Source organism: Peromyscus eremicus, chromosome 17 (assembly GCF_949786415.1).
Source record: "Peromyscus eremicus chromosome 17, PerEre_H2_v1, whole genome shotgun sequence".
Lineage (NCBI taxonomy): Eukaryota > Metazoa > Chordata > Mammalia > Rodentia > Cricetidae > Peromyscus > Peromyscus eremicus.
The window spans coordinates 6680323-6692670 of record NC_081433.1 but is presented as its reverse complement, the minus strand read 5'-3'; the positions used below and the strand labels follow the sequence as shown (position 1 = coordinate 6692670).

The 12348-nt window shown below is 49.0% G+C and overlaps 1 protein-coding gene across 2 annotated transcripts in view; it reads right to left on the bottom strand.

The window, feature by feature from the left end:
• The window catches only part of Arhgef7 (Rho guanine nucleotide exchange factor 7), a 108706-nt gene that overhangs the window by 38234 nt on the left and 58124 nt on the right, over positions 1 to 12348 (bottom strand). For both annotated transcript variants that reach the window (XM_059244662.1, XM_059244663.1), the window contains exons 5-6: positions 8776 to 8977; positions 1884 to 1972 (exon numbers count right to left, since the gene is read on the bottom strand). In XM_059244662.1, the coding sequence (XP_059100645.1) occupies positions 1884 to 1972; positions 8776 to 8977 (291 nt within the window). The remainder of the gene's footprint in view (positions 1 to 1883; positions 1973 to 8775; positions 8978 to 12348) is intronic.

The window sequence follows — 12348 nt, the reverse complement described above, 5'->3', positions numbered from 1 at the left end:
GGAGGTGTGTCACTAGGGGTTGGGTTCTGAGGTTTCAAAAGTCTATGCCATCCTCAGTCTGTCTCTCTCCTCCCACCCCCCCACCCCCCTGCTCTGGGATCAGATATAAGCTCTGAGCTCTTACCACACCTGCCTGGCTGCCTGCCACCATGCTCCCTACCATGAAAATCAGTCTCTAGCTCTCTGCAACTGTGAGCCCCAGTAAATGTTTTCTTTCATAAATCATTTTGGTCATAGTATCTCTTCACAGAAATAGAAAACTATCTAAGACATGGGATATAAAAGAAATCTTGATCAAAGTAAAAGACCAAAGATTGGATGAAGCAAATCCTGGGCTCACAGTGCCTGCCACTCTCTCTTCTTTGGCCCAACACCAAAGAGGCTGCAGGGAGCAGAGGACAAGTTCAGTGCAACACAGGAGCACAGGAGAAAGCACAGGGGTGTCTAGCAGCTTCCAAGATGCATGTCTGCTGTGGACACTTGTAGAGTATAACTTGTGACTGTTACCTATCACTCAGTTTGTGTAAGCATGTCAAGGAAAAAGCCACCCTGCATTCCTGTGATACTAAGCATGAGCAGAGTTACTTTCTTTAACAACACAATGTGCTGAGAAGAAGGGGAAGCCTGTTAAGTGAGCAGCCCTTCAGGGATGAATGAAGACATACACAAGACTGTTAGTGCCTCAGAGTAGGGCATCCAAGTCCTTACTGGACTTTCCCTGGTGGGAAAGATGTCTGCCATCATGCTAAGAGTGGAAGCAGCAGCTTCACCGTCAGGATCCATCCAGTTCAGACAGTCATTCCTGTCACAGGTATGTCTCTTATACCTTCATGATCAGGTCACTGGACTACATCTCATGGGCATCCTCTAAAGCAACCAGGAGACCTGCTTGCAAACAGACTGGCATGGTGGCCTCAGCCATGCATTTTGTTTCCAAAATTTCTAAGTGTGCTTCCCAGTGCCCTCTATGGCACTCTACCAGCACCCAAAGGCTAATCGCAAATTCTCTTCACATTACAAGGCCAATGCTAGCAATACCAACCTCATATTGCAGGTCAAGTCACTGCTCAGGCAGATAGCAGCTCATCTCAAAACCACTCCATGGCTAAGCAGCAAGGACAGTTAGAGTGGGACATGTACCCCTTCCCTGCACCACACCATCAGAATCTCAGCAAGGCTGCCGACATCGGGGACCCAGTGGAGAGCTGAATGCACACCAAGGAGGCCAACCTCAGGTGCAGGCCACAAAGCCTCCTCCACGGGGACGCTCCGACAGCACTATCACAAGTCAGAGTCCACCACGCAGCTGAAGCCGGGCAGAGGGAGAGCAGGGGAGTCAAGGGGGCCACACTGTAATACCTGTCTTTACTGTTCGGAGTCTAGGCCAGTGGTTCTCAACCTGTGGGTCACAACACCTTTACGAGTTGAACAACCCTTCACAGGGGTCACCTAACACCATCGGAAAACACAGATACTTACATTATGATTCTAATAGTAGCAAAATTAGTTATGAAGTAGCAATAAAAATAATTTTATGGTTGGGGTCACCACAACAACATGAGGAACTGTATTAAAGGGTCACAGCATTAAGAAGTCCGAGAACCACTGACCTAGGCCCTGCCTCTAACTCTCAAGAGAGAAAGAGCAATAGACAAAATAAACCAGAACCTATAAAGCTAGAGGACCTCTAGTCCACTCCAACCAGTCCTACTGGCGCCTGAAGCATGGAAGGATTCTAAGTCATACATTCACAGTCACAGCACCACAGTGACAAGGAGTGGGCAGTCCCCACACACCCGATCTCCCTGTAGGACACCAGCAGTGCATCCACGACGGCTGCCTTCAGAGTCTGCAGACCTGGGGGCTGTCCTGCGGGTACTCACCACATTGTAATAGCTCTTGTTGATGGCAGTCGTATCGAACCCTTTGGGGGGGCTCTTCAAGGTTCCCGATTTGGGTGACACGGGCTTCTCTGGAATGAAAAAAACAGAAGGAAGCTTTACTGCTCAAAGCCATGTGACAGAAGGCACAGCCCTCTCACAGCAGGCCTCCACACCAAAGCCTCCCCTGCATGAGCCGAGAAGGTCTCAGGGATGAGCTGCGGTAGAGGGTCTGCCTATTGTTGGCTGTGGGGTGGTACGTGTCGTCTAACATTGGCTTTAATGTTCTCTGGGGCAGGATGTCAATTCAGGCTCATGGGAATAAACGGAGAGAGACACATTTCCATATTTTCACCCCAGACACTCTGATGAGTGTTTTCTGGGGAGTTCAGGTCACACATCCTCCATATCCCTTGCCTCCTGCTATATGAATTCTGGTCCCTGAGTAGGGGACTCTATGCCTCTGTGTGTGAGGTGACACCTGCCCAGTCTCTATGGCTCTGCTCTTCTCTGTCTGCACTCCCTCCAACCACCATGGCACAGCACCAGGCTCTGTCCCAGGCTACAGGTCCCCAAACCCACTGCCTGTCTGGCACCCCTAGTATCTTCTCAACCACCACAGGAGTCCAAAACGCCCGAACAGACCTTGGGTCCCCACCAGGGGTTGCTCGCCTAAATCTTCATGCAATGCCTCTCTGTCTAATTTTCCATGTTAAAGAACGGGAGGTGTTCCTTCTCGTTGAAAGAACTCTGCCTGCAGGATGGAAAACAGCCCCACAGAAAACAAGCCATTTCCTAAGCATAAGTAAACCAAGAGCGAGCCCAATGCTTCCGGCTGAGACCAGTTCCTTCCACATTCAGACCTAGACTGGGAATCCGGCTGCAGAAGAGTCAACTGTGAGACACTTTGTATCGGTAGAAGCAGTGATTTACACCTAGAGAACCTGAAAGCTGGGTGAAGATACAAAATTGTAAAGTGTGATCACTGAAAGTCATCAGATGCTGAACCACCTGTGAAAAAAGTGCACACATGTGAGCTCATGGACCAGCATAGGACTGTCCCCAAAATAGCAGCAAAGCAATGCCTTTATAAATTCTCCTCTTGTATTTACACCTCAAAGTCATCACCTAGTCAATAAAATTCAGTATTTATTATGAGAACTAGAAAAGGTTTTCATAAAGCAGTTTCAAGCTGTAGTTTCACAAACAAGAGGCAGAAAGAAGAAACAGCAAGTAGATAAGTCCATATTCTCTTCTCCTCTGTGAACCGCTGCTGTGGGATGTATGGCAAATGTGTTGCTAATTAATCAATAAAACACTGATTGGCCGTTGGCTAGGCAGGAAGTATAGGCGGGGCAAGGAGGAGAATAAAGCTGGGAAGTGGAAGGCTGAGTCAGAGAGACACTGCCAGCCACCACGATGAGGAACAGCATGTGAAGATGCCAGTAAGCCACGAGCCATGTGGCAAGGTATAGATTAATGGAAATGGATTAATTTAAGCTATAGGAACAGTTAGCAAGAAGCCTGCCATGGCCATACAGTTTGAAAGCAACATAAGTCTCTGTGTTTACTTGGTCGGGTCTGAGAGGCTGTGGGACTGGCAGGTGAAAGAGATTTGCCCTGACTGTGGGCCAGGCAGGAAAACTCTAGCTACAAACCGCTACAGAGCGCAGGGTGCACCCTGCAAGTCTGTGACCACGTGTCTGTCCCAGCACATCTTACTGTCAGCTCTCAACAGAGGCCTGAGTTCCTATGGCCGGTGAGACTGCAGCCAACCTCACAGGACCTCTGCTAAGAGCACCCGTATCAAGAGAGCCCAAGGGCAGCTGCTCGCTGCAAACACAGAATCAACACAGATGTACGTGTGAAAGGAGGAGGAGGGGAGCGTCCCAAAGGGTACAGAGCGCACAGCACCCTCAGGGGGTGAGAGGCAGACTCATCTTGGCCCAGCACAATAACCAAAACAGGACCTTTTAGTGACAAAGCAATGCTGAAAAGCAGCCTTGATGCTCCTACCCACTGGCCCAGAAACTGCAAGAAGGCCACTGAGCACACACAGCAGCATGGGGAGGTTCCACTTCAAAGCAACGTGGCAAGCATGCGACTCTAAGAAAACTGGACGTAGAAGCAGTTCAACAGCGACTTCTGTTAGAGCAGCCCAGGCCAGCCCCGGGGACGGTCATCTGTGGCCACTAGCAGCCATGCTGACCACACATGGCTGGGGCCTCCACAGTCACTCAGTAACAGTAAACCCAGCCCCACTAGCCCCAGCACCTCCTGCTTCCCGCTTCCCTTCTCCCTTGAACTGAAGGAGTTCCCCACTAGGTGCCTGTGCGTGTTCAATCACACATACGGTGCACAGGAAACGAACGGCCCGTAACACCTCTGCACCTTCTGCAGCACTGCATATATACCAGGAACTGCAGACAGTATGGTACGCACGCAAATAAAATACCAATTACAGATTCTTCCACAGACTCCTGGAAGGTATTTCTGTTAGTCAGGTGTTTTTTGTTTTTGTTGTTTTGTCAACTTGACACAAGCTAAGGTCATCTGGGAAGAAGGAATCTTGTTGAAGAAACGGCCTCCCCATCAACAGGGCAAAACGACAGCCTACAGAATGGGAAAAGATCTTCACCAACCCCAAAATCTGACAGAGGGCTGATCTCCAAAGTATATAAAGAACTCAAGAAACTAGACATCAACAAACCAAATAATTCAATTAAAAAACAGGGTGTAGATCTAAACAGAGAATTCTCAACAGAAGAATCTCAAATGGCCAAAAAACACTTAAAGAATTGTTCAACATCCTTAGCCATCAGGAAAATGTAAATCAAAACAACTCTGAGATTCCATCTTACACCTGCCAGAATGGCTAGGATCAAAAACACAAGAGACAGCTCATGCTGGAGAGGATGTGGAGTAAAGGGAACACTCCTCCTTTGCTGGTGGGAGTGCAAAGTTGTACTTTGGAAGTCAGTGTGGTGGTTTCTCAGAAAACTGGGAATCAACCTACCACAAGACCCAGCCATACCACTCTTGGGCATATACCCAAGGGATGCTCAATCATACCACAAGGACACATGCTCAACTATGTTCATAGCAGCACTATTTGTAATAGCCAGAACCTGGAAACAACATAGACATCCCTCAACCAAGAAATAGATAAAGAAAATGTGGTATATTTTCTCAGCTGTTAAAACAAGGACACCAGGAAATTTGAAGGAAAATGGATGGAACTAGGAAAAAAACACCCCGAGTGAGGTAATCTAGACTGATAAAGACAAACATGGTATGTACTCACTCATAAGTGGATTTAGCTGTAAAATAAAGAGTAACTATGCTACAATCCACAGACCCAAAGACTAGTTAACAAGAGAGTTCATGGGGGGGGGGGGACACTCAGGTCTCCCTGGGAAGAGGAACTAGAAGAGATTTCCTGAGTGGACTGAGGGCAGGTAGGGATAGGAACATGAGCTATTGGGGGGGGGGTCCCCATAAAGAGGGAGAGTGCTGAGAGAGACTGCTAGGAGGTGGGCATTTAGGGGTCAGGGAGAAGCCAGGTGCAGAGGAATCTCCCAGGAGTCTATGAGGAGGACCCCAACTTAGACCCCTAGCAATAGTGGATAAGTAGCCTGAACTGGCTGTCTCCTGTGACCAGATTGGGGCCTGGCCCAATTGTCATCAGAGGCGACATCTAGCCAATGATGGAGGCAGATGCAGAGACCCACAGCTGAACTTTAGGTGGAGTTCAGGAATCCTATGGAGGAGGAGGAGAAAGGACTGTAGTAGAGCCAGAGGGTCAAGGACACACAGGAAGGCTCACACAATCAACAACCTGGGCTCATAGGAGCTCGCAGAGACTGAACTGACAACCAGGGAGCCTGCATGGGGACTGACCTAGACACTGTAAATGTAGGTGACAGTTGTGTAGCTTGGTCCTCTTGTGGGACTCCTAACAGCGGGAACAGGGGCTGAATCTGACTCTTTTACTGGCCTTTGGGACTCTACTTCTCACACTGGGTCGTCTTGCCCAGCCTTAATACATGGGGAGGTGTTTAGTCTTACTGCAACTTGAAACGCCATGTTCTGTTGAGACCTAATGGTCTCATGGGAGACCTGTGCTTTCCCGGATGCAGACGGAAAAAGAGGGAATGGGAGGGGGAGAAGGTCTGGGAGGGGAGGATGAGAGTCGGGAGGCTGCGGTCGGGATGTAAAATAGATGAATTAAAAAAAAAAATGAAACTGCCTCCCACCCAGTGAGTAAGCAGCATCCTCCATGGTCGCTATTCAGTTCCTGTCTCCAGGTCCCTGTCCTGTTTGAAATCCTTGGAGTTTCCTCAATGATGGACTGTGATTGGGAGAGTCACAATTGTATGAGCTCAAGAGCCCTCTACCTCCTTTTGCTCTTGGTCTTTATCACAGCAACAGAAGGCAAACTAGGCCAGGGTCTGTCTTCAATGAGGAGCTGTTCAAAACAGGCTGTGCAGAGGCCAAAAGCATCAACACCAAATGTGCAAGAACATCTCCAAGTCACACCACAAGAGGGAGACAGTCAGTGGCTACTATGCCTTCCCAGAGACTCAAAAGGGGAGAAGGAGAGAAACGTCTTCTCAGAAGCAGCCTTTGGCTTCTTTGTTTGCACATACGCTGTAAATCAAAGCAGAATGGAACGTAAAACAAGGTTCAGGCAAGGGGATGGACTCCAGCTTTTGTTCAGTGAGGACGGCCCTCATGGGATTCCAGGCAGAGGAGCATTCAAACGGGCAGTTTTGTTCTCAGAAAACTAAGCACCAACTATGCTATAAATTACAAAAAGGAATCCCATCCCACAATTAGAATACCTCATAAACTACTAGAAAATACAATGCCAAAATGTAACTGTCATCCTAGTACTTTATCCTGCATTGCTGGCTACAAAGAAGCTGGATTTCTTTCTAAATGTTTCCACACATTACACCCAGACGACCAACATTTAGAATTAGACTGGCTCCCTTTTCTCGCAGTCAGCTCATATTAAGAAAATATTGTAGGCAGGCACTATTCCCAGGAGGCTACTCCCGTCTCCCTGCCAAAGAGAGGACATTCAGCCTAACACTAATGTGCAAAACTGTGGTCTTTCTTATATTTAAAAAAAAATTGAAAATTTTCCAAACAAAGCAAGTTAGGTCTCAATTTGGCACAAACACTATGAATTCAACTTGTCTCCTTGCAAAAACTGCCCTTGAAGAGGGTGTGCCATGGAGTCAACTCGGGGCTCATACGTGTTTGGTAAATGCTCCAGCACTGAGCCATATCCCCATCCCCAATACACATCTGATGCCGATGAAGCCTGGTATAACTTTAAACTGGCAGAGACACAGACTCAGAAATCAAACGCAAACCTAGGAACTGAGGGTGGAGGGGCAGTTGGCACTGACACCAACAACGCTGTCCCTTCCTTCCGAGAGCTTCCCAAGGTGCAACAGCAACCCCACATGCAAGGCATACTCTAGACAGCATGCTGTCAAGAGACAACATTAAGAACACTTGCATCTATTTGAAAGTATATGCCAGGGTCGGGTCAGGAGGGCTCTGAGACACACACACCCCCACGCCCCCCAGTGGCACTTCTTATGCTGGGTGAACTGAAAACTACCTGAGAAGTAAAAATGTCATGGGCGTTCCTACTCCATCTGTTCAAAGTAGAGGAGAGATAGCTATGTGACTCAAAAACCAGGCCTATCAACTACCTCTCCCAGAGCCAGTCTACTCCCAAGGGACCCTGCTTACAGCATGAGGGACCCTCCCCCAACAGCCCTGCCTATGACATCGTTTTACTTCTTTTACATTTCACAAGAACATCTTAACCAAGTTCAACAGGAAAGCAAGATCAAACCCACATGCACGCACAAAACCTGCTCTAAGTCCCTTGAAAATGAGCAGCAGTCTTGGTGAGGCTGCTTCCTGACACAAGCGGTGACATGCTGCAGGAGCATGACCAAGCAGTGCCTGTGTCAGGAAGGACAGCAAAGAGCACCTCTGCTGAATCCCACGTCCCTGACTACAGGACTTCCACAGCCTTGACCTGCATGGCTCAAACCATTCCAAGACACAAACCACGGCGAAGCACCATGAAATGGGCTGAAGGCTGCTGCGTGTTAATCACAGGAAACACAGGAAAATCAACACATTTTCAGAGAACACATGGCAGAAATTGCCTGCCTGCGCCTAACTGGTAATAAATAAATAAGTCCAGAGTAGTGAAAAAAAATACAAGCTAGCCCAGGCCATAAAAAAGCATAAATTAAAATATCAAGTGAACAGATGGCTACGGGGCACAGACCTGCAGACCTGGCTACTCAGAAGGCTGAGGCAGGGGGATTATTGGAGCTCAGGGGTCCCAAGATTGCCTGGGCAACATGTCCAGACTTTGTCTCAAAAAGCAAGAGGTAACAATCAACAGACCTTAGAAGTTCTTCTAAGGGGCTGGAGAGATGGCTCAGAGGTTAAGAGCACTGGCTGATCTTCCAGAGGTCCTGAGTCCAATTCCCAGCAACCACATGGAGGCTCACAACCATCTATAATGAGATCTGGTTCCCTCTTCTGGGGTACAGTAACATATGCAGACAGAACATTGTACACATAATAAATAAATAAATCTTTAAAAAAAGAAGTTTTCCTCAGGAAAATATCTGGAAATATCATGGTGTAATGCAAAGCCAGTTTATAATGATAGGGGCCTTTACCCAGCATGCATCCCAATGTGCAGGGAAGAATAAAAGTTCATTCCACTGGCCTAAAGATGCCATCCAAGACCAGGATCTTCCCTGCGCTCAGTGGAGAGCAGGCACTCAGCACCCTAGAACACTCGCACCCTCTGGCTCCTCCTCCCACGGTCCAGTTTAGCACTCACCACTGGGCTTGACCTCGCGCACGTAGTTGCTGGGAAACCAGCCAGTCCTGCCGCTGTGCGTGCCCTCCCACCAGCCTCCTTCCTCCACTCGCGTGACGTGGATGACGTCGCCCTTCGTGAAGGAGAGCTCATCTTCGTTGGTCTGCTGGAAATTAAACTTGGCTCGTACTACCAGCTGGCTGTTGCTGTTATCAGTCATGTCCTAGAAGACAGGTGGGGAGGGGTGGGAGAGATTGCCATGAAGTTCAGTCTACTTTCTTATAAGACAGTCACACTTCACTGTCACAGCGACAGCCAAACATTATTATAAATGCTCCAAACATTCAAACAGCAGCAAAGCACCAGGCGTGGTGGCACAAGCCTTTCATCCCAGCACAGAGGCAGAGGCAAGGGAGCAGAGCAGGTGGACCTCTGCTGGTCTACACAGTGAGTTCCAGGCCAGCCAATGCTACGAAGACAGACCCTGTCTCAAAAATAAACAAACACAGGGGTGAAGTGTCTTAAATACAGAAACCTAAAGCTTCCCATCTCCCTGTGCACCTTGACCACTGTCGGATCACAGCCCAGGAAGGCACTCTATACTACCTCTCCTACAGGGGCGCTCCACTGAAAAAATGGTCCCGAGACATGTGTAACACATTTAAACTTTAATAGATATTTCTAAACTGATCTCCAAAAAAGCTCTACACACTTACACCAAGCAACATGTCCATCAGTATTTAAGAACCCTTATTTCATCAAACTCACACCTACTGGAAGATGCTAACAAGCGTTCGGCCACAGTAACAGGAAAACAATACCTCTCATTCTGGATGCTCAGTGCTCAGAGACCCCACTTCCAGTTCTGAGAAGGGTGAGAGACCTTGGAGTTCTCTCTTCTCCATCCAGAGGCTCAGGAGAGGCTGGTAAGTATAAATCCAGCAAACAGCGATCCCTCCCCAACAACAACAAAAGTAGACAAGCCTCTCCGCCTGCCACAGAAACAAGAGTCCATCGGCAAACCCTGCACTCACGCTTCTAGGGACCAGATACCACACAGCCTTTCACTACAGGGGGGGCCTCAGTTCACCTGCATCTTGGGGTGAGGAATGCCCCAGGGCCACAGACCACCACTGCTCTGCCCATGCCACTGACATCCATGAAGACCACAGGAGTCCTGGCCACCTCCCCACTGGAGAGCAGCCCCATCTGGGCACTGAGTGTTTTCCAGCCCTCCGCCCCATCACAGAGACAGAAGACTGGCACAGCACCCCGCAGTGCTGACCGCTCTCCACGGTGTCAAAGACACAACAGAAGACGCCCCTCACTGCACAGCAGACTTCGTCTCAATCAGGAAATTCTTGACAAAACAGAAAAGGGTGATCAACGGAGGAAGCTAACACAGGAGACGGGACATTTCACTCTCTGATGCACTGAGTGGTTTAGAAAAGGGTCCTAGGAGGATAAATACAACGTACTGAGGCAGCAAAGCATCGTCCCTGAGTACTGCACTAATAAAGCTAGTGTGAGTAAGCTGTAGTGTGAGTAAGCTGTAGTGTGAGTAAGCTGTAGTGTGAGTAAGCTGTAGTGTGAGGAAGCTGTAGTGTGAGGAAGCTGTAGTGTGAGGAAGCTGTAGTGTGAGGAAGCTGTGGTGTGAGTCAGCTGTGGTGTGAGTCAGCTGTGGTGTGAGGAAGCTGTGGTGTGAGGAAGCTGTGATGTGAGGAAGCTGTGGTGAGGAAGCTGTGGTGTGAGGAAGCTGTAGTGTGAGGAAGCTGTAGTGTGAGGAAGCTGTAGTGTGAGGAAGCTGTAGTGTGAGGAAGCTGTAGTGTGAGGAAGCTGTAGTGTGAGGAAGCTGTAGTGTGAGGAAGCTGTGGCACAGTCTGTCAGCTCGGGGACTGGTACCAAAGCAGTACCAGGAGAGCACCAGAGAAGTCTGGGGTCCCTGGCTCCAAGAAAGGAGGAAATGTCCTAACAATGTAGTCATTCCTCACAGAGATGAGGGACGCCAGGAGCAATGCTTACACTAACTCTGACCCCAACCCTGAGAGCCACACTGAGAACTAGAGCCATACTAACTATCAGTGGATGGACACTCAGACCCAGACATTCTAAAGGCATCAGTAGAGCTCAAAAGACAGAATGTGACAGCACATCTCACATCCAAAGCCCACAGCACGTGTGCATCCCCACATTCCTGACTTAACTTGCTGCTTCTCCTCTGCTGAGAGGTGCCTCACAAAGCAGTATTTAAATGAGCTTTATAAAACATGAGAGGGCCAGGTGATGGTGGCACAGGCCTTTAATCCCAGCACTCTGTAGGCAAAGGCAGGTGGATCTCTGTGAGTTCGAGGCCAGCCTAGTTTACAGACTGAGTTCCAGGACAGCCAGGGCTACACAGAGAAACTCTGTCTTGAAATATCTGATCGATAGATAGGTAGATGATAGAGAGATGATAGGTAGGTAGATGAGACAGACAGATAGACAGACAGATAGATAGATAGATAGATAGATAGATAGATAGATAGACAGACAGACAAGAGGAATGTGTTAGAAATCCACACTTAAGACTTTGAGTAAAGAAATGCCTGCTGTCTCCTTCCATACAGCAATTTTGGTTTTTCTGAGAAGTTCTACATCTCCTCCAGGGGAATCAGGACTGCCGCCCCCCACCAGCAGGGGCACTGGGGCAGAAGGGCAGCAGCTCCCCTCCCCAGACAGCCCGCTGTCACCCTCCCTGATGTCCTGTTCCTTCTCATTAGCCCACTCCAGCCTTTATTCACAGGTGGTGGTTCTCGGGGGAAGGCTGGCCTACCCTCAGGTCCTGGGCTGCCAGAGTCAGGGTTCCGGCTCTGTGAAGCCCCTGACTGAGGAGGGCTTGGAAAGCAGGCTTTAGGCAGGGAAAAGCCGCCTTCGGTCTTCCGCTCTCAGGGAGCTGCACCCGCGGACACGTGCCCACCCCACCCCCCCAAGCTGGTGGGATGGCAGTGGACCCCCAGGAGAGGCGAGGATGGAAGTGCTCCTGAGTGAGTCAAATGAGCAGGTCCTTACAGAGATGGACAGGAAGGACCACGGTTTCCAGAGCTCTAACTCAACAAGGAAGCTGGAAGGTTTGCTAAAGTGAGTCTCAGGAAGGAGCTGACTGGATTGCGTTTCATCAAGAGAACTAAGTTTGAGCAGCTTCACAGAAATGCTAAAAGCAGAAAGACATGGAGGATACAGCTGACCACACTCACGAGCACTTCTGAGTGACGTGTACCCTCAGTGCACTGCCTGTTCCACAACTTGGGTCCCACTCTGCAGCTCCTGGCAGCAGGCTCCTGCACCATCCCTGACTAGGTTTATGCACATATGCACTGTTTATTCTCATACTCATGTTCACAACGAGCAATTACCCTAGGATGTGTCAAAGCATGTGCTTCTTTCTCTAGAGGAGCAGTTGCAGCCTTCAACATAAACCCGAATAAAACAAGCTTCCAAAAGCACTCATCTCGGTATCTGGGAGAATCTAGTGAGAAGCAAATGCCACCACACACAGCAGGAACCACCCAGGAAGGCCAGGAGCCCACAATGGTCCACATTCCATCTGCATGGGCA